This window comes from Varroa jacobsoni, unplaced genomic scaffold (assembly GCF_002532875.2).
Source record: "Varroa jacobsoni isolate VJ856 unplaced genomic scaffold, vjacob_1.0 scaffold_626, whole genome shotgun sequence".
NCBI classification, from domain to species: domain Eukaryota; kingdom Metazoa; phylum Arthropoda; class Arachnida; order Mesostigmata; family Varroidae; genus Varroa; species Varroa jacobsoni.
The window spans coordinates 458,015-481,351 of NW_019213528.1; the positions used below are offsets into that span (position 1 = coordinate 458,015).

General features: G+C 38.6%; 1 protein-coding gene and 1 non-coding gene across 6 annotated transcripts in view; one reads left to right on the forward strand and one right to left on the reverse strand.

Moving 5' to 3' along the window:
• The window catches only part of LOC111262087 (lysosome membrane protein 2), a 49,053-nt gene that overhangs the window by 11,550 nt on the left and 14,166 nt on the right, over nucleotides 1-23,337 (forward strand). For 4 of the 5 annotated variants that reach the window (XR_002681391.2, XR_002681392.2, XM_086968944.1 and 1 more), the window contains exons 2-3: nucleotides 9,134-9,334; nucleotides 21,873-22,071. Coding sequence is in view for 3 of the 5 variants with exons in the window: in XM_022836069.2 (XP_022691804.1) it covers nucleotides 9,134-9,334; nucleotides 21,873-22,071 (400 nt within the window). In the remaining 2 variants the exon portion in view is untranslated. The remainder of the gene's footprint in view (nucleotides 1-9,133; nucleotides 9,335-21,872; nucleotides 22,072-23,337) is intronic. The other variant, XM_022836071.2, reaches the window with a different exon arrangement.
• Nucleotides 3,352-3,423, reverse strand: TRNAG-UCC (transfer RNA glycine (anticodon UCC)). Its single transcript has one exon. It is a non-coding gene; the product is annotated as a tRNA-Gly (tRNA).

Sequence of the window (23,337 nt, forward strand, 5' to 3'; positions counted from 1 at the left end):
GCAAAACCGCATGAGAGAAATGATTGTCCGTATGGCATCGTTATGCCGGAGCCACCCCCCTTAACCAGCTGCTAAACGTGGAGCATTGGACGCCTCCGATTAATTGATATGGTAGCTTTTGCGAGAAAATAACAGGATATTACATCGTTTTGGACGTATTTACTGTTAAAAATCATAAAAACTTATGCGGCACATAGAAAGTATTACAATTTTTGGCTATGAGATCATGAACATTATTTTCCAATTAACTACTATTTTTAAACAATGATACTCGAAATAATAATAATATAATAATAATAATAAGAAAGTTTGAAGCGAACAATGCGGTTATGGCAGAAAAATATTCGTTTTACTAACAGAACATTATCGTAAATTTATAGATAAGTGACCGATAAACATCTCTATATATAATCGATATATAATTTGTCTTATCTTTCTTTAGCGATAAAGAACACGATAAGTACGTGATTCCTGACATAACAAGCTTACGTGAAAACTATTTTTTTTTTTTAATTATTACTATTGAAGAAGCGTTGTACTTTTGTGGGAGCGAACTAGCGTTTACCGTTTAGCAAACTGACACAAAATATTGCCTCCATGGACAAGTACAAGTTTGTTGAATAGCTATTTTAAGCGTCACACCGATCTCTATGAACTCCGTATACCTGCTCTATGTTGAAATCGGTTATATTGCTTTGATTAGAATCTACCCCTAAACATTCAGTTACCGTATAACGCGTTATACTTTTACATGTAATTCTACTTTCGTATAAATAATTTGCTAATGCTGCTACAGCGGCAAACGTTGCCATCAGAGACGATGTGATCCACTGACACCATGAAATGCAGAGACTAAATAGATCACCGATCGACGGCAAAACAAAATACTTTTTTTTTTTTTTTTTTGCCGTAAATCGCTTTCTTTAAACGCTGCTACTTGACCTAAAGAAATACGAAGAAGACACCGTGTTTTATTAATTGTAGTTTCCCTGAAAATCCACTAAACCAAAGGCGGTTTCACAGCCGCCGTAAAATTGGTGATTTCGTTTCCATATCTTCTCTATCATTCAACCCGCGGTAGACTTTCTAACTAAAGTCCGTCGGTAAAGCACTGGTGACGCTAACCCCAACAACTACTTCGAAGTTCGAACTGAAAAAGGTTTATTTTCAGTATAATCACAAATTCTTACATATTATACATAGGAGCATGTTGGTTTCGATAGTGGTATATAAATGATTACGTACGCTTAAAACAATCGATTATTTTGTTTCTCATTGACGGTCAGTTGGGCGCTTTAACAATAGACCGCGATCGAATTCACTCAGAGCCCTACCTCGCCACAGAATTATTTTAAATAAAAATAAAGTCAGTTTTCGGTATTTCTGCCGAACCGGCAGTTCGGCAGAAAATACAAGTTCAATGCTTTGTCTGTTTTCAAAGCCAAGGACGAACATCTATTAAGATTTACCAGGTTTCCAAAAAGATAATTGCTAATCATCATTATTAATGCTTTCTAGAGTTTTTTGTGTCTTGGTGATTCTAACCCCCCAAAGATGGGCATATTCGCCTGGCAGAGAAGGACCTTACCGATGCTTCTTAGCCACTGTTTAGCGACACCAAAAAAAAATGGAATCTATTTTGGGAATATTATTCGGGGTTAGATTGCTAAATTCAGGGATGGCATTTTCGATTCAAAATGCGTGCTCTATTTGGTTTTTAACAGTTGGCGAAAATCGTTTTGAGCCAGCATTGATGGGGGGCAATTTTTAAATGAGTCTGCATATTTTAGCTACGGGACCTTCAAGGCGATCGTCATAGGCTTGCTGAATTACTTCCGCAGATTTTTGATATTGACAGAAAGTCAGCACCATATACGCGCCTCTGTTACCTAACCTATTTGGTAAGACCTGAACTTGAAATAGTTTTTCATGAAAAATTATTTCAAGTACATTTTAAGTACATTTCAACAATATATAACACAGGACCTTCAACAAACAACATATTGAAAGTAGATGGTCAGAAATAGCAATAATCACTGCTTTGTAAATAACCTAATCTGTTGGCAAATAACTCAAACTCAAACACCGGCATTAAGTGGGGAAGGAACTTTTAAACGTTTTTTAAGGCCAAAAACAGTGCTCTTTACAAATATTTGACGAAGCCCAATGACATCAAACCCGCTCGTTTATATCGTTCAACGCAACAACGAACCCCAACGTTATATTCCATACGGCATTGTGATAGTGTGGGATCGTCTGTTATTTCTTCACCTTCTTTGCCGGTAGCTCGCTCTTTAAATACTAACCCGCTAGCATAAACGCGAAAAACAAACGACTGCTTCATACTGCGAAACTCAGCTACGGCTCTCGCAATAGTTGTCGTTGTTGACATTGCGATAACGGCGAAAGAGGTAACCAACGCAGACGCGCAACCTTCCGTCTATACCTGTTGCTTCGGCTCGGGGGTCTGAGGGAATTAGGGGAGGGAAACGTTTTGGTTTGTGTAAGGGGTATCTTGTTTCTATTCACAATGACAGAGGCGACGGCATTCAAATGGGTCATTCGGTGTGTGTCGTTCATTGATAGTATGCAAGCAACCGTAACCAGATGGTTTACGGCGGTAGCTGTGGTTCTTTTAAAGGCTGCTAGCGGTATCATGTTCGGCGTTCTACGTCAAGATTAGCATGTTTAAAATGCCGAAAGTATAACCGCAACATAAAATCTCAACATTGAAGATTCTCGAAGCTTAGGACAAAATAAAAGGTACACATACTGAAACCATCTTGACTCAACTCTAAGGGAAACTACGTTACTCTATATAAATCGCTATAACTTACAAATTTAGTGTTAATAGTTTGAATTTCTCTATATACCCTATTCATTAGTAGCTGTAGTAGCAAACTTGCCCCTGTGTAAAATGTATAAAACAAACTAACATCTGTCCAACGGTTTGTGGCATATTCGCCATGTAGTATTCACTTCAGGCTAATGCTGAATTTACGCATACTTATCAGCAATTACAATTTTGCCAAAACATTTTCGACAATTAAACGACCATGCAGTGAGTAGACAAAAGCACCCATTCAGGGAAAGGATATGCATACACTAAACGAATGGGGAAATTTTTGCTGACAAAATCTTGATACCGTTATTATCGACCCGCCAAGCCTCTGACATAACAAGCACAAAATTTTTGACAACAACTGATCACATCACACAGGTGACTTAGGCGAGAGACGAAGTGAGCATGAAAAGTATTCCTTAGCCATCTAGATATAATATAATAAATACAATTAAGACGTTTTAAAAAATAACGCAGCCCGTTTAAGTCTGTGCAAGGTAATAAAAGTGTGCGTCGGCCGGGAATCGAACCCGGGTCAACTGCTTGGAAGGCAGCTATGCTAACCACTATACCACCGACGCTTGATACGCCGTCACATGACTACGGTCAATTGAGCTGGACGAAAATATGGAACTTCTCTAAACATACGCAAGCAGAAACACTGATAGATATTAAGAGAGGATTAAGCTTGCTTTTATTATATGCATGCTACCCTAGTAGTAACACAGCTTTAATGATTATATAAGATTGCCATGTTAATCTTGTCGTGTCTTACAAAACGCTATTAAAATCAATTCAGCTTAACTTTAGAGAATACATTTAAATACTCCATGCGTACATGATTCTATACGTTACGGTATAAACTTTAACAATATAGAGAAAATAAAAGAAGGTATATGACCCATCCAAACAGAGGCATATTCGTTGGCGAAAAACTAAAACAGATAATTTTATTTCTGTACTAAAAGTCACTTGTTTATGTAAAACGGTAAACGTATTGGGTACTGATTTAGGTCAGGAATCATATACAGATGATGACTCAGATATTGTCGGTGTCCTAGTGCATAATACATTGTCCTTGCCAAGTGTAGCGTCACAAGTGAGTTCGATCGACCGTTGCTGAACATCACGAAAGAAGATTTGATTGTTTTTTTTTCAACTCCATAGCCGTCAAGGATTACCTAATTAACAATACATCTTGGTTACATTATCCATTGCCTAACGTAGTCTATTCATTGAAGTTCGCAAACACAGAAAATGTTTTCGATAATAGACGTGCGTCTAGTGATATGGCGGGTTTCGTAAGATGAATAATAATCTTTCACCGAAAACCGTTTGAGAGGTGAGTATGCTGATGGTATATTTTTAAGCAGACGACAGGGGGAAGAAAGATTTACCAAAATCGTGGAAGCCAAGTACTTGGAAATCAACTAGCGTCATTACAGATATACATATAAGATGACTGCTAGCCAGGAATACGCAGTGTTAAGATTATATCATTATATTGTCCGGCACTGAGGTGGTTTTGCATGCGTACCATAGATATGTACATACCTGTTTGTGTACTATGAAACACTTCGGAAAAAATGTTTTTAGAGGATTTTATTAGGGTCGTTTGATAATGTAAAGTCTGCTATAAGATGTATGTATTGGCTGACCTTATCAAGGCTAGATTAAGTGCCAGATATAATACTTAGCGCAGGTGAATAGGATGTTTGTTTTTATAGTCACAATGATGACCACCTATGCGGGATCCTTAGTTGTGATATATAGAAATGGCTTATTCGCCTGCAAGTATCTGGAATGCAGCTAAATCGATGATAACTCGTTTGTGTCTTAAACGTAAAGTTCGCTGAGGACAAATAAGTTCTAAAGCTAGACGACTTCGGAAGTGAAACTGTTCTTTAAGGTATTTTGAACTTATTCAATTTGTGTATCGGTTGATAGGGTAATGGTCTCCTAATCATGCAAACGAGTTATAGATATGATTCTCCGACGTCAGCGAAATGACAGATTTAGATAGACAATTTGTATAAATATACAAATCCTAAAGACGGTAAAGTTACCTTGTGCATTTTTTGAAAGTAGTCGTGCAGTCGGGTTTGTGTATCATTACATTAGAAACAATTAAGAGTTAGTGTTTTGAGTTTTAATGTAACATTGCCGTATGAGATTGTCCTCGACATCTAACCCCCCCCAGAATAGAACAGGGAATATCCAGAGCATAGCTTAGTTTCGTACATCTTTGTGACTTCTAAGATAATCTCGTTACCCCCACATTGTTACAGAGGCTAACAAAGTAGAAGCATAAAACATGACATTTTAACTGAATGAAGTTTACGCTACAACTTGAGTATGTTTGAAAAAATTAGACATTTCAACTTCCAGTAAAATGTCTTGGCATGACTGCTATAGCCTAGCAAAAACGCATGACGGAAATAAACTGAGTTAGGTAAATATCAACAGAGGTCAACGCTTGTCCTTTTCAAATCAATAGATTTTAGACGATTTAGAGGCAACGTTATCTAGTATGGAAAGGAATATCTGTATGCACTCTAAATAACTGAGTTTGTACTATTTGCTATACGCAGTAATATGTTAATGGTGCAAGACAATCCTAATTTAATATCGGCAACCGAATCTAGGACTGATAACGCTTATCTAGCCAGCACCTAAAATACTACTTGAATGTACACCTTTGTTTATGCACCATAGCCTTACGTGCAGAGTTATTAACTGAATGTATAAGATACAAGTTAGGTGCAAACTTAAATAAAGTTTAAAATAAACATTTTTAGCCGTATTTCCGATGTTTTTTTTGCGTTGGACGCGAAGAAATCACTTAGTATTTTGGCTTTATTTCTTTAGCAATGCTTTGAATTGTTGTCTGTTTTTCGCAAAAAGTACCACTGGATATTTCAAACCGCTGCCGTTTCCCAAAAATTTTGATTCACTCGCCAGCAGGCCACAAAAATCTAAATTGATACCTGTAAAAGGTACATACGTACATCCCGCATTTTAGCCTCTCTTCCATTTAAGTGTCAAATAGAGTGCTCCGTAATTGAAGATCTGCGCGGTGCTGCTCGAGGAAGGCATAGTTTTAGGAAAAACTAGGACTACAATTGAAGCTAAGGTCAGAAATTGGTGGATTAGCAGTGCTCCATATGCAGAAATAAATGTAGATGACGAGTATTTAAATGCACATATTATTCTACAGCGATAGCGTCACAATACTGACTGTTCGATGTCGCCTAGATATTTGTAAGATATCTGTAAAAGGTGCAGAATTATACATATTTTTTCTTCATTAATTGACATAAGGTGCCTATTTTGTTTATTTTTCTTATTTTATTTTTTTTAGGTATATGCTAGTTATGCAGTGACAATCGGCTTATATACATCTCCGTATCTTCATTTCGTTGCTGGTCGCTAGTTTATAGGTGGGCGAATTTATGCCAAGAAAACTAACTTTGACTGATTTGCTACTTATTAAAATATGAGCTTTATTCAGTGATGGGCAGCACAATTAAAAGGGATATGTCAATTGTACAGTCTGTTCTCTAACACAAGGAGGCAGCATTTGAAGCCACAGGACGTGATGCTCCCATATCTCCAATCGTTTTTTTGTACAAATGTAAGTCATATTTATAAGGAATTAATAATACATGCCGAACGCTTAAATTTAATCAAAACTTCAAATTATCTACTGTTTACAGCTTTGGATGATCTTTGACTATTCATCCGCTGTAGAACGTTACATTACATTATATAACATGCTACTTAGAGCAATCGAATTATTGTCGCATATAAAAAATAATCAGGGGCATAAATGATCATTGTGATTGTATTGAGATCGTTACGGAATAACTAGCTTGCTCGAATTACCATTGATCGGCTATTTTTCCTTGAACATGGATACCTTTAATAATAATACCTTTAAATAAGAAGGTCTTAAATATTGAAAATTACATGATATTTCTTGCTAAAATTGCATTCAACAAAAATCAAAACCCTACGTTTACCTCTACTAGCTCTAATGTGTTGACTGTAGAGGGTATGTTGTCGCCACAGACTGCCGTATATATCAATTGGTAAAGCGCTGTTTCTCTTGCCTCTTCCGGACAATTTCCTTTCTACGACTGGAGAGGTCGTTTTTCATGTTTACGTATATAGTAAAAAACACAGTCCGAAAGATTAAAAAATATTCACAAACGATGATCAAGGAAAAAATCACTTGCCTAAAAAATTGATCGTTGAAAAAAAGGTGGGCCACACGAAAATGTTGTCGTATATCCTAAGCCGATGCTAAAAGAGGATCAACGAAAAATCGAAACAAGCATGAACGGATTCCCACGGCGTGCGGTAACTGCGAAGGAATAAATTGGCAAAGTTCAGACGCCGCTGAATAGGGCAGTGTTGCCGTTGAGCAGACATCGTCCGTGATTGCATTAGTGGGAGCTTTGGTAGCTACTACGGCTTTGGATAATCGCGTCATTCATACTAAAATTTACCAGTATGCTTACCATGATCTAATGCGGTCTGGCTGGGCTGTCGTTTCAGCAGAAAAAAAAATGAGCCATGAACGTATGATGCCCTTCAAGGTTCCGATCTTCTGCTCATTACTATATGAAACACTGCATGGACCGAAGCCCTTGTCCCGGTCTATTTAACTGGTGCAACAGGTTGCTTGCGTCAAGCATCTAGAAATGCTACAGCTGAGGACTTCCTATTCGAGCGGTTATTGCTGCTGGTGCAATAAATATACGTGGTTTCAGTGTTGCGAGCATCGGCAGCTTTGGCTACATGAAATCAGACCGGATCCCTTGATGGCATTCGACGATGACTAAAACGTATATTTTCTAAAATAATACCAATGAATGTAAATACATTGACGCTTTAGAAATCGTTCAAACATGATCTGAGATAATAAAATCGTGAAAGAACCCGTGAGGCCGCTATGGAGTAGGTATTGCATGTGCTGAGGAAATAAATGGCTAGATATATTGATACGAATCCTGTTTAAAAAGGGAAAGATCCTGAACATAACGTAACCATTGTTGACGCAAAGATTGAGGTTCGTATGAAACTAAATAGTGTAGCATCTACGTTTTTTGTCGCGAGCAATGGAAAAGTTTGTCCGAACTAGGCAGAAGACCTACCACGTGGATTTAAAAAACTATAGACATTATTATCGATTGCGCCAGCACAAACTGCAAAACCTTGACCTACGTACTTTCCTCATAACTGCACTAGAGATCACTTGGCACCATTAATAGGTACAATGCAATCACTGAAGCCATGAGTCGCCTACTCTCAAGCCGTTCATGTCTGTTGGCATTTCTCACAGCGCCAACCTACAGAGAACTTGTTGATACCTGATTGATGAACATTTAATTGAATTCCTGATGAACTAGATGCCGCATAGTCAGTGCGACGCTGGATCCATTTATTCGCGTCGAGTCGTGTGGCACTTACTTCTCCCTTCGAAATTGCGAATGGTTATCTATAAATAATACAAATTCTTTTAATAATGATCATTTTTTATGGGGCTGCGAAGGTGTCTAATAGTAGCGTCGAGGGTACACAGCAGGTGGTTTCCCATCGTCCGTTCATCCTTGTGGTTGACTTCTGTTTTAAACGTGATGATCCTTTGCTACCTAATGCATTCTCGTAAAGCCTATGTCATCTTCTCGTACTCGTAGAATAGAAAAACACACAAACATTTGTAGGCGAAGCTTTGTTTCAAAAGTTCTACGTCCGTTATCATTCTTATACGTACGATCACATAGTTGACCGGCTGCCTCCCACAACGAAACGAGTGTATCATTGCCCGGGTTCGAACCTATACCACAATGTGTTCCTGTGCTTTGCATGCAATTACATTACCTGCTAAGCTACCATGGGAGTGTGGGCTAAATTGCGCTACATGATGACTTGAACCGCTTTTTATGTGAGAGGTTCAAGTCCCAAGGTCGGTCTAATAAATTTACCTCTTATTCAAGTTTACCTGTCCTATAAAAGCCGACCATTTACTTTGCACGAGCTTTTAATGTTTGCCCATACGCCCATTGATGATCGATATTCAGGGTCTTTTGAAGACCATACAGAGTAGTATATTAAAAAACAGGAGGACACTTACGGATTACTTTTGGTTTACAAAAAGCACTACATTTTTTTTTTACTGATCTTGGAAGTTCCGTAGGTAGCACGCCATTGTCTGCAAGCAACAGACAGTGGCTTAATTTTCAAATTTATTTACATAAAATTATTCTGTTTGATTCGTTTTTACAGCAAATGCGCCTTGTCGAAAACGGTTCAACATTAAAACGATGGGCAAACGTGGCTGTTCCTATCTATTTTTCGGCATTTATGTTTAATATAACTAATCCGGAGGAGTTTGCGAATGGAGAAAAGCCTCAAGTGCAAGAGATCGGACCGTACGTTTACCTTCAGAAGCGACGCAAACTCATCACACACATCGACAGGGACGTTGTACGTATCCTAGGGTATATAACAAATACACTTTTTATGTGTCGTAACCAATAAATATAACATAGATACAATTGCTGACACTTCTCTTAAGCGGAAACCACTTAGCTTATGATCGTTAAAACCCTCAGGATTATTTGCGTATTGTTGAGCGCAAATGTTTAAGGGACCTCAGAGCAATACTAGACACAAGATGGGTAGCACTGTTGTCAATAATCTGGCAAAACGGGTTCTATACTAGGTATTGACAAAAATAAATAAAAAAAGCATTATAAGGCCTGCTAAGACAACTGTAACATATTACTGAAAACTAGCTGAATGTAAGCCACGAGATATTCCCTTCTCATGTTGAAACGAGGCTCGATATGTTAGTAAACACAAATGTTAATCATCTCGATGAATAAAAATCAAAATTCAGCACTAATTACAATCGAACAGCGTTCACTTGATTACCCAGTACATCCAGTAACGCCCACTGGTGTTCATTAAGTAAACTGAGAATTGATTTGCACCAGGTGGCATATTTTTCTTCACTCCCCCTAAACTAAAATTCAGATAGTCTAATGTACACATATGTTTACATCTTCGTAAGCTTCGATACCTCAGATCTTTCAAACGAAGCTCTCCAATCTCCCCCATGGTCGTAGATGCCTACTTCTGGAATATTACGGGTTTAAAAGATGCGATTCCGATCTAATTGTCATACTTTGCTCATCAAAAGGCCTCAAGTGGGAGTGCAAGAAAGTGACGCAGAAATGTTCGAGGTCGCGCATAACGTTTTCAAGTTTCCTGATTACCAAGCTCGCGACTTGGGCACAATGAACGCGTAAGAGGGGCAATTGTGCTAGCGTTCTATTAGACTACATTATTCAGCCCTTGCGCGACTGAATCACGAAGTTCAATAGGATGGAGAGACTGTACCATGATAGCAATTTTCAAAGAAAAGGCAGACCACACTTCCTATTAAGTACTTTTCGTACATCACATAACGACACCCATGGGGTATAAGTAAGAAGTAGCGCCAAGGGCTGGAAACCAGAGGATTTTCGATTTCGATCGGGTTAAAAACACGCGTCAACGTGGTCTCACATATTTACTTACATAAACATTAAACTCACATACAAGTAGAACCCTCTTAATATGTACTTTATGCATATGACCTCATAATGTACATCATAAGTAGATTTCGCCTGCAACAGGCGCTAATGGCCCTAGACAGCTTGTTGTTGCATTTGACAAGACTAGGACAGAATCTACGAAGTTCAGAAAAAAGCAAAAACTTGCTAAAAGTAGCTTGGCCCGTTGGAACGAAACGACCCTGAAAATTGTCGACTCGTTATATAACACGTTAATGAAAACGAAGATGATTATTCGCTGATTATATAGGAGAAAATATTAAGGGAGCAACGGTCGTGGCTGTTATAATCAAGAATTCGCAAAAAGTACAAGACGAAAAAGCAGCCAGCCTAGTCTGAAGATTGCACTGGCTGCCACAAATGCTTAGTATACCTGTTGACCTGCAGCTTTCATCGGAACAAGTTCGAAAAAGGTTTTGCCAGATAATGTATATAGATCATTTATGCAGACGCAGAGGCCAGCGTTAGCAAACATAAATCTTTGAACCATTTGAATCCCAGCCTCGAGCAACGGCAGATGGGAACAAGCCAACAAACGTAATCGCCATAGCCATAATGAAGCTCACAGTGCATAAGTTCCACCTCCTTATTTACAACACACAAAGACATCACAATTGCAATGAAGATTGTATTGGCAAATTCTGTTAAATCAAAGCGAGCCAATTCGATCGAAGTCCTCACTGAGGAAGAATATTTGTGAGATTTGAGAATAGAACTGTGCTAAGTGACTCGGACACTGTGACTCACGAAGCGCTGCGCGTTCGAGAGAAAAGAGTACACGCTGAAAGGAGGAGCGTCCAGTTAAGGTTTGCGACACAATCAATTGGATGTTTCAGGTTGGAAAAAATCAGCATTATCCGAGTACGTAACGAAAGTCAGGAACATGAGCGAGCAGTATACAAGTAAAAAAAAAATAGAGTTTCACCTGAGTCCCGCTTCGAATGAAAACGGAATCTGCCTAGGGATTGAAACCGTTAATGCAGGACCAAGCACATTGAAAGGCGTGAATTTACTGCAGTTACGAAAAATATCCTACTGAAGTGCCGTTAGGAATACATAAATATGAGGTATGGCATCCGTGAAAGAAACTTCAAAAGAATCTGACCGCTATGTGCCTCGTGAGAAAGACGCATAGGTCCCCGGTTCATGCTCCTTATGCGTAATATGCAATAAATACAATATTTGTTTAATTAATTCGCCTCAGATATAGCCCACTACTTATATACCGCATGCACAGGTTTATATTACCGCTATTTATACAGCCAACACACACTACTTGGACGCTTTTGTGTGAAGCGTTATATTACTTTTTTTATTACTCATTAAAAAATACGCTTACAATTTTGCTGAAAAAAAAAAACAGCTTTACGTTGCGGAAGGAATGTCACGATAACAAAGATCGTTTACTTATTCAATGAGCATGCACATTATATTTACGGGTAGAAAGCGCACCTTCAACCTTGGGTCACTGTGATAGCTGGCCCATGTGGAGGCCGAATAAAGTCAACAATGTGTATACGTTTACGATTCCTGACGACTGAATCGGCGAAGACATCTGTTGTTGTCTGCTTCGCGTTGCCGCTCAGCTACTACCATCGCTGGTTGGAACATCAAAACAATAGGTGATATCGACCTGCTGGATTAGGCCTGTAACAGTCAACCAATACGTCGAATTCGTACGTACGCTTTTGACTCGTTCTAAATATATGACAATTAAGGAAATACAACAGGCACAGGATACCTTTGCGAAGTGTAACCTATACGCGTCGAACAATGTTTAAGATTCATTTAAGTTAAGTGGTCAGGCTTTTGCATTGCGTTAGTTTCCAATGGCAGCCTTTATAGCGTGCAGGTAGTCTGATGTGAGACCTGTCAATAAGGCGAATGAATTTCGTGTACGATCATCGAGAACATAAGGAAAAAGACTGCTGGATGTTATAACAATGTTACTGACAAAGATGTCGACTCTGTGAATGGTCAATAAAAAAAAAAACCTATAAAAACCTACCGTGCATCCTGTCAAGCAGATAATTCTTTCCCTGGTAAGCTAGCAATTTCATATTAGCGCAATCTACTCAGTCCGAAATAACGGTATGTCATACATGAAAAATTATTAAAAGTTGCTGATAGACACTTCTACGTGAAGTTATTTCGGCATTGTTCTGCGATAAGTCGCATTAAAGCGCCAACAACGAATACTCTTGTGAGTCTAGCAAAGAAAAAATTGAAAAAAAAAAACCATGCATAATCGTATTGCGCACTTGTAAAACAGTCGTCACGATGTAACTTTGTAAAAACGAAGAAACATGACGTCAAGCATTTTGAATAATGGAGCAATTGAGTTTCGTATAGCAGTTACTGTATTATTTAACCCATCTAAGATTATTTTAAAACGGTGTGTTTTTCTCTAAGTAGCGCACAATGCTTTATGGCTAGAGAGATCAACTGCAGGTCGTAATGCAGTTGGATGCCTTAATTTCTTCGTAGACTTCGGGTCACCTAGGAATAATAATTGCAATAAAGGATTCTTGGGGTCGAATTCAGGACCACGTCAGGATACTAGATTTACGACCCAACTGCGGCAAACTACTTTTGACAATATAGATCATAGACAGCACTTTATTGCTATTCTACGCATCTCTGAAAAATGTCAATAAAAAATAGTACATTACATGAAAGAACGGAAAACCACTACTCTAAAGGCATAGAAAAATAAAGTATCTACATGTATCAAGTAAAAAATTTAGCAGCGGTGTTAGTCATAATTGTCGCCATAGTTTCAATAGGCACAACAAAAAAATTCATCTTTGAAAAATAGAAAAAAAAATTAAATCAAAACAAATTCGTCATAAAGTCCAAGAGACCTTTAAAACTATCAGACTTTCCTAACCAAACGTCGGTCAAGAATCAAAAACTCAATATCTTTTACTCCAGTTCCTTTAATCACACTCCTGTAAACGTGCCCTAGAAACCGTCAGCTGAATCCAAGTCTTAAACTTAAGACTGTTCCTATTTTAGGAAATCGTGTTTCCGCTAACCAAATAATGAGCCTCTGTAGAAATCTTCGGATAATAATTTTTATATACGCACACTTATCCCAATGGAAGTGATCTGTGAAACATCCCACAGGCTGTAGCCGGTTTTATCCCACAAATGCCGTAGCAATCACCAGTATAATTGGAGAAGTCTAAGATGTAGAGAATTACTCTGGCAGTTTTGATACCGTGAACAAGAAGCTGGTCATAGAGAAAACATGGCTTGATCTGACATCAACAGTGTCGAAAAAGTGTAGACAAATCCTGCATCTATTTAAGGTATCGGCGTAGCCACATCCTACGCCTAGGAAAGAATATTGCTTCTACTCTAATAGACATTTGACTTAGCGCTAGTATATGATATCGAGTAAATTCCTAGATTGGCGTTGGCTTGACATGATTCTTTGTCTGGCCAGAAGCTGAACCATGTCCAGCCAGCACAACCAACCAGAATATAAGCCCCTGTCCGTCGCATCCCACCGTTCCTGAACATGGCCAGCTAAGTACTAGTAGGAACAGATCGCATTAGTCGCAAAAAAGTTTATAACTATTTGGACAACATGGAGACGAAAAAAGTTCTAAGGGCGAACATCAAAAGAACCCAGAGCAAGCTATAGTAAGGCAGCAACTTCGATTACCCTTGGCATCACCGCGTATACAAGCTCACCCTAGGTAAGTCGGATCCAGTCCAGATCAGCTTCCGTAATTCAGGTTTTCGATCCACCTGTTAGCACCGTTAGCATTCGCAAAGTACTAAAAGCAAGCAATAATATAGTGACGGTGTTTTATCTACGTTAATAAATCATTGAATGTATTAATTTCCCATGTGGTTCCGGACTATAGTTTCCAAAAATCATTCATATATGAGCGTAAAACTTTCGTAGTAGGTTAACCCGTCACAGAGTGATCGCCTTTAGCCAGTAGCCTTCCTATTTACCGGTTTCGTCATCGAAGTTAACTAAGCTCCCCTGGTTACGACGGATCCGTTTAACTAGCGCATACAGTTAGTCAATGGTTTTATCGAGGGGTTAACTGTATTAGGTTATAGTGTGGGTTCAGTCGTTATAAACGAAAAAAAAAAGTCCAGTGTATCATTGCGATCTCGCTTATTTCTGGCAGTTAGCCCTCTGCTCGTGCTCCGTAATCATATGGTCGAACTCACGATAACATACTGAAGTAATCGAACTTCAATGAATAGAAGCGGCTGGCCCATTGTTCCTAGTACGAATATCTTTTAAATTTTACCACACAATGATAGATCCTCAATGTTTTGAGTTGCACATCTGGTACCGGCGTTAGGCATTCCATTAGACGTTCGAGATAAACTGTATCCACGTTCTAATTCAAACCCACTATCCCTTATGGATTCGGTTAAGGCAAAGTTTCTAACTTTTTTGGCAGAACTGCTGCAATCTCAGGCATGAGAAGAGTCATTTATTTTCTATTTGACCGACGTCCCTTAGCCCAGTATAACTGCCACTAACAAGTACCCTCCACCAATAACTGGCTAGACCCATAGAACCCACCTCTCTGCTGGCTCGCCATATTTTTATACGTCGTTAAAATAGTAAAGCCTTTACTGACATCGGTATGACTACTAGTTCACCGTAACGTACTTAAGGCAGAGTGCTACCAGCCTAGAAGGCCTCCTGCAACATTAGAGCTAATTAATAGAGATATAAAGCAATTATTTCACCATCATTTATTAATAGAATGGTATTTTTTATAATATTCGTATTATCTAGTCTATCCACTATACTTTGCTTACTTGTCACGGCACTGCTTAAACTTCGAGCGCAGTAAATACAACAACGTTTGGCTAGACGCAAAAAACTTTTTTTTAATAGCCTCTTCTAAATGTGAAAAGCTAGAATTTCCAATCATTGTGGAATAATGTCATCTATCTTCAAATATATATACATAGAGAGAGAGAAGGGAGGGTAAACACGAAAATTGAATTGGTTAAACACATTTTTTTAATAAAGAATAACTACATTTACCAATAATAGCAACAACATCGTGGAAAAATACGATAAAAATCCGGTATACGGTAAAATAAAATGTAAATATTTTATCCGATCGACATTCAGATTTGAATGTCAACCGGATAAATTATTATCCTCAATGAATTTGAAAAATTAATAACATATATATTTTCGAAAATTTTCATGATCTCCTGTATGAATAATTATTAGAAGTAAAACGGGTAAATATTTCTGTATATCTTTTGCGGTGTGATTCGAATCATAGTAGAGGTTCAACGATAAAGCAGTTTAGAAATACTTATAATCAGACTGACCAAAAAGAACTGAGTTTTTTTTTTTAAAAAAGAAAAACACCAATTTTAAGAAAAAGCAAATTGTATCTTAAAATGCCAGCTGCAAATGGAAACGTCTGTGAAATACGACGGTCTCAGGTTGGTTTGTCATAGAGAAAGTGTTAAAAAGATGGCAGTACTTCAAAAGCTAGCACGTTTAGCTGCGCCAGTAAACGCCGCTTGAACTCACGTGTCTCTCTGTTGTAAGGTTCACCATTCGCGAAATGGATGCAAAAATCCAAGTGAGCCGAGAGTCAAGAGCAAGTGAGTATACTGCCGATAAAATTTATGTCTGTGAAAACTTTTTTCATGCTTAAAAATGAAGACGTTTACCACTTAAAAATTTTAATTGAGCGCTCCTAGACAACACTGCAAAGTTAAGCATATTCGCTCCATATCGAGTCCATGAGAGGATACGCCGTTGCAAATTATGAGGCAAAAAAATCCTTGAATTATAGTTGTTACTAAAGGCAATAACGGTAATGATCATGGCAATAATAATGCTAATGCGAATATTCATGAATTATTGTCACCGATTACCAAGAGGGGCAAAATGAATTGCCCATTAGTCGACATGAATCGCTGTCGTGTGACGAGTGATGACAATACTGGAATCATGAATAACGAGAGTAGAACAGTATCTTTCTTTTGTTTCTTTCACAGTTTGCTGAAGCTGCAGGCTGCTTGCCCCTAGCAAATCAAGACTTCCATTTGATTTAAATATATAAAGAACTATAACTGGTGCGATAACTATTTTGCCCTAATACTTCTATTGGTTATATGTAGTTACTCAAAAAAAACAGATTCTTTGTTTACAGAAGCACGTGTGGCTTAAGGCGCATCTTCATGCACTAGATGTACCGTAGACAACCGCTTTCTGCAAAGTAGTAGAATTTCTATTTTGCCTTCTATTTTGATTTCATCCACGTACTTACATGAATAGTAAAATTACAAAACGCTTTTCGTGCAACGTTCAATATACATTTGGCACCGATTAAGAGCATATGTTTCTAATGAGAAACGGCCCGGATGGCCACAATTGGCAGTAAGAAAATCAATAGAGCAATCCGACCCTCCCGCCTGCAGGGTGCAAATAAGCTTACTCCAGGTTTTTGTGCTGGTAAATTTGGCAGTTCTGATTTTATGGAAACGTTCTTCCCTCAGCAGAAACAACATCAATAAGGACAACCTGAGTAAATGGCAAAGACCCGCTAGAAAAGATATAAAACGACCAAAATATATGCTTTTGGAATGAATAGCGCGCGCGCGCGCACATGCTGTTGTTAAAAGGAAGATGACTAAAGAGCGCAGTGTCAGCCTTCCGGCTTTGCGGTATGCAAAAAAAGCCCTGTGTGTTGTCCTTCCTGTCAATAACCAAACTAATCCGTGCACTTCAATAGGTAAAGGGGATTCGCGGAGGACGTCCACTGAATGGTAGAAAGCGATACACATCAAGCAGGAAGCCTTGCAGTTTCAGGGCAAAGCGATCTTTTGCAATTGTTCGTAGTCAACACCATAACGCCATGTGTCGAATGAACCGAAATTTAGACTAACGATGGCAGTTCTCAAGGACAAGGAAAAGACAACAGAACTTACCCAGCACCCCCTTATCTAGTACACAGATGGCCGCAGTTTGATAGAATGATCAGCATATGATTTACAAAAAATTGTTTTTATGCACGGCGGGATCATTTTAATTCAGTATTTCAAGATGTTGTTTCATTTCCTATTCGATTCGTATGAAAGGCTGTACTAATCAGTGCTGTTACATGTTAAAATAAAAAAACGCGCTCTAAATTGCCCTAAATGATCGGTAATAGGGTTAAAAAAACGAACCGTTCTTTAGATGCCCTCTCGCGTCAACGAAGTCTATCTGTTAGTTGTGATTATGCATGCGTAAGGAACAATGAAGCTTATGCACCGTAATAAGCGGAGCAATACAAGAGGCTCGTACCAAACAATACAGTTCCTATTTGTATACTTTGATTCGTGAGTACGTATTGCAGCATTGGCATTCGGCCATAACGGCTTGTTTATAATATCTGGGGAATGGTCGGCAACCGAATTGTACGCTAAATTGAAGTGTGACCTTGAGTGTATCAATTACCTCACATTGCACCACTGTGTTAATAACAAGACTACGCCGTTCATTTAATAGGCCGATTTGCTCAACGTTATTAGTGCGTAAATTCTCTTGAGCTGGAAGTATACGGAAAATGTCGTCGATCAACGAAGGCTATTTAATAGGGATATGTTTTCAGATTTGACTATCTTCCAACAACAGATGTTAGCCGAATAAAAATTGTCATAGTACAGGTTTTTTTTTCGTACAGAATTTCGATTAGCGCAGAAAATAAATGAAGGCCGGAAAAAATTAGCTTTTACAATCTAAGTTCTGATAATATACATACTGGAGATAGTGGCGATTAGCACATTTCGAAAAGGAATAGATCGTTCAGGACAGTCCAGTCTTTTCGCAATCGCTTCTTATCCAGACAGCAAGAAATAATGGCTACCTGATCTATGGCGTGATTCTAAATGGAAATATGTGTCGGCCAATCAAGTAGATGTCGAAGTGTTCGGAAGTATGTGAGATGTGTAGTTATGGCCTCGCCGCAAGAGTGCATGAAGGGGCGTCGTTCATCAAGCTGCGGATAGGCTGAAGTCCTGAGGAGCTTTCATCAGTGATAACGTGTCCACTCGGTGAGATGTGTGTGCGACGTTGTAGCGATGGACGGTCGGTGACTTTGACACAAAGGAAAATTCGAGCTTGATTTGTTTGCCTTTTGTCCATAACGAGAAAACTCCTATTCCACACGAAAGCACTTCACACGACGACTCGAAAGCAAGCCATTTACCGATGGAAACGAGATGCGGCTCGTTGTTCTCGGAGGTTGGAATCATAAATGCTATGCCTCGGAGGAAATTCGAAACGACCAATGCAAAACCAGTAGTCATGCATTCGTTCCTATTTTTAGGACAGGACAGGAAAGGAGCGTACTATGACTAACCAAGCTTTGAAACATCATGTCATCTCGGTATGGCTTCCGGTATTTCCTACATAGTCACGAGGTCCAAATACATCTGAAACCAAAAACGAAAGAGAAAAAAATAGAACATTTCTTTATTTTTTGAATTCGAACACCGACGAAAGACGGGTAGAGAGCCGGGCACTTGGTTTGCAAGACACCTGAAAGAGATTCGTATTGAACTTCAGTTGAGCGCCCTTATTCAGCTTCGGTTAAGAAATCTCGATAACAGACACTTGAAGGTCGTCATGACTTCTCTTTACCAGTGTCTCTCTCTCTTGCCTTGTTTCGAAATCTTGAATAGTGTTAATCGAATGACTAGAACCGATCGGTGTATTTATCGTCACCACCAACTTGGCAGGTTCGGTTGCCCTTGAATCGTTATCGCGTATTATTTTAATGGTTTGTGCACGAACAAGACTAGGCATGATGTTCATTCGTTACGGGTCAAAAACCCATTACAGCATATTTCACTTCACAGAAAGCTGGTTTCGAACAAGGAAAGCTTACATGTTATATTACCATCGATTTAAATAAAGGCAAACGAATTAAGGATTTCGTTCGATATGTGTTTATTCTATTCTATCTATTTTTTTTGCTATAACGAAAATGTCAAAGTGGGATTTTGTCGAAAATTGTGATAATGATTTTTTAAGGTCGAGTTGTTATATTTTTACCACTTTTCTCAAGTTCTTTAGGGTCAGCGTTGTCAGATATCTAAACAAACAGAATGAAGACTATTGTTTACATTGAGAATGCACTCACAGTCTAAGACTTGAATCATTCGGCAACCTATCTACTAACTGTGAGATCAGGTTGAACTGCATGCCTCTAGATAACGATGCCTCTAGATAGGATAGATAGATTACAGGGGAACTTTACCACGTAAGACCCAATTCTTCTCACTTAATTTACCTTCATTCTACGATCTTTTTTCATGTTCGAGCTTGCCAGAAATGTCGAGGTCGATGAACCAGCTGCCGACACCCTCTTTATTATCAAGTGTACTGTTATTAATTTTATTTGTCAATGATCGAAAAAGATATTCCTTCAGTGAGAATCTAAAGAATATTGGAAGTGAAATGAAACCTCGCGCTCAAATCCGAACAAGGCCTTTGCCATGTGTGTTTGTCACTGCCGTAGAGAGGGATAACTTTGGCATATTTATTGAACCTTTTCTATTCGATAGTTCCATTTCCCTCATGTAAATAGATTATTTGCGAATCTCTATCGACCTTCTTTTTTCTTCTTTTAAGCAATTTCCCGGTGTGTAAGACGCTTCCAGTTTTAGCAGACCCAAATGAATTCTATTTCTTTTCGTAATCCACATAACAGCACAAGGACTCCACTTTCCCTTGCATACGGATATCCCTACGATCGTATATCATGACGCCATATCTTTTATTTTATCGTAGCTATTGCAGGAGACATACAAAGACAACAACGCATCGGTATACACGAACTTGAAAACCGAAGACTGGGGCCGCCCTTGCTAAATCAGACAGACATCCTTCGACCGATCCGAACTCTTATCATATTGGACCAATTATAACTGTAACGTAAAATGATTAAGATACAACAGATAATACTGCACCGTAACAGCGTGAGAGCAAAAGAACAAAATGCAATTTCCATCTATTGTACAAGCAACAATAGAAATTAATTGTCTGCATGCTTAGCTGCTCGGTCTCGAAGAAGGATCGATGCCCCTCCAGATTTTACACAGAAAATAGAAGGTGTAATATAAAAAGGAGGAGCTAGTTTCCTTGTACAAGCTTAAGCCTATATTCTAGCATGTAAAACTTATTTAGTGTTTGCAGGTGCGGCTCGAGCTGAGCATCGAGCTTAGATCACACTTAAATTTAACAAAAAATCGTGCTGAACTACGAATGCAAGATATTTCGAAATAAAAATGAATCAGCGGTCGCTGGGCATGCAACGAAGTACATGTTGGAAGGGTACAGCGCAAGCGAAAGCAACAGGACTCCACTATATTCTCTGTTCGCTTCTTTAGTTGCTCAACTGGTAGTTGAGTTTAAGTAATGTCTTTATTTGAAAAGGTACGTTGCAACACAGGGCTTGTAGCTGCGGTTCCCCGGACTATGTACAATCAAAAACGTAGCGCTAATAAACCGTTTAAGAACCACCTCAGGAAAATTCGTTGGTAACGTTACCGTATAGAGAGCAGGCAATTGCCATTCAACTCTGACAGTCGGCGCGAAGGGCCTCAAGTACGAGCGTACTGCATAGTGAAACATAAGAAAGCAAATACGGAAGAGATTTCCGTATGGGCAATAAGCTGCAACGAACGATTTGAAACGGTCTGATTGGCTAGAAAATCACGTCGAAAAACCTCAACGAGTATCCTTCCTAATAATAACTTAGATTAATAAGTGGGTCGGGCATAACTCGCATAGAACTAGCTTATTCATGTTTGTGTCAACTGCATGTGAAAGTTACGAAGCAATAAACCCGGATCCTTCTGCCGATTCGGTGGAACAAATGTGTAACTCTACTTTTCATTAAATGGCGTCGGAAACTTTTGGCCTTATCAACGCCCTGGTACTTATTACCAATTATTTTGCATAAGCACTCTGCAACAAGCGAAAGATGCGTGTCCTATAAAGGATGCCCGGGGATTCGTCTAGTGCACAGGACCGTATCAACGTTTACGATCTGAAGGTTCAAAATAATTTTTTTAGTGACTAGGTCTTTCCGGGTTCACCTATGACCCAGAGAATGCCATGTAACAAATGCGCGCTATAGGTAAGGTGAATTCAAACTTCATAATGGTTCACGTACAACTACACAAAGAAGAAAGGTATAATCGCAAAAAAAAGAATTATTTAATTAATTACGTGCTTAAACCTTTGAGAGAACTTAACGTTACATGACGTACGGCAACCCACAGAGCATAAAATGTATTTTAGTAAGCGTTGTAACCTTACGATTGTAATCGCGTTAAGTATATCTTTAGACCCATCAAATACCACATAGTTGTAAATAAGAAATTTACTCTCACAGGTAACGTACAAGGACTATAAGTCTTACCATTTTCTTCCCGAATACTCAATCGGCACTCCTGATGATAGACTCTATGCACTAAATGTACCGCTAGTGGCCATGGACAAACTGATTGGCTCTAAGCTGCCAGGAGACCTCGCGAAATCCCTACTACAGCCGATTCTCGAGGGCCTGCTCGAAAAACATAATGAGAAACTCGGTGAGTACGCTTACCTCCATCGACTTCACCAATTGATACTATTGAAGCCTACTATTTGTTCATTACTTGAATTAAGTATAGCCTTGCTACCTTTCAACAGACTTTTTCTGGTCTAAACTAAAGACTAACTGCGTTACAATTTTTTAAGTTTGAGCTAGCCTATTTCTTTCTAGCCAGCAAATCTTCATTCTAGTTGTTTTTACCAACCATCTTGGTTACATCGTTACGGTGCCACAGACATCTTCGATTTTATAATGGATAACATGTTTAATAACAAACATGCACAAACTCTAGTTGTCCGTTTCGCCCCTCCTGCAAAACTGTGTTGGCGATCTCGTTAGTTACTGCGCGTGAGTTGGATATTGAACATTTACCTAGAGTTAGTTATCGCGTCTTACACGCGATTGGTATGGTGCTGAGGTTCAATGTTCTGTCCTTAATGAAAAAACAGTGCATCATAATTTGTGAAACGAATATCTTAGAAATAAAACATACTCCAGAATTTTTATCACTCTCCAGACGGGTAACCTTAAGCCCTTCAAATGGTATTTTTTCCGCCAATGCCGTAGTAGTCCTCCAAATGAAGCCCAGGTCTGGTAGAACCTGGGCTTTTACGCTGTTTAAAAAAGTATTGCTGTAAAATAATAATAAATATTTATTTACCGAAATTACTATTGTCCCTTTATAAATAGCTAATTTTATTATAATTTACTATAATTTATTTTCTTCTTCCGCAGATATTAATTCAAGCGTTTAAAGTTTCTTCAATGGTTTTTCCCTGGTATCTTTCAATGTGTAAACCTGCTTCATCAATAAGACTGATATGTATATACATGCACACGGAAGGTTTATGACAGTTATTATAATTGGATTGCGCGATGATAACCTGAAGCGACAGCGAACGTAGGTCGAAGACGTCCTGTTAGAATTATAGGCATCAGTTTCTCTAACGGCTTGAAATACTTAGTTGTTAGAAATTTGGTAAATATTTATGTTCTTAGCGAATTATTGATATTTATTTATAGCTATTTCAGATTGTAATGCATTTAGAGACTAAGATGTCGTTTGGTGTTGTAGTGTTTCTCGAAAGTGTGAGCCTTGAAGGAATCCTTTTAAAAAAAGGTAAAAATACTAAAGGGACATTCAATAAAACGACAACTCAGCTGAAACATTAAGAAAGCTGCTATTCTAAACCAGTTTAGACCCTTCAAATGCTGGAGGAATATATATTTAGGTCGCGTAACTATGAAGTTAAGTATATGCACC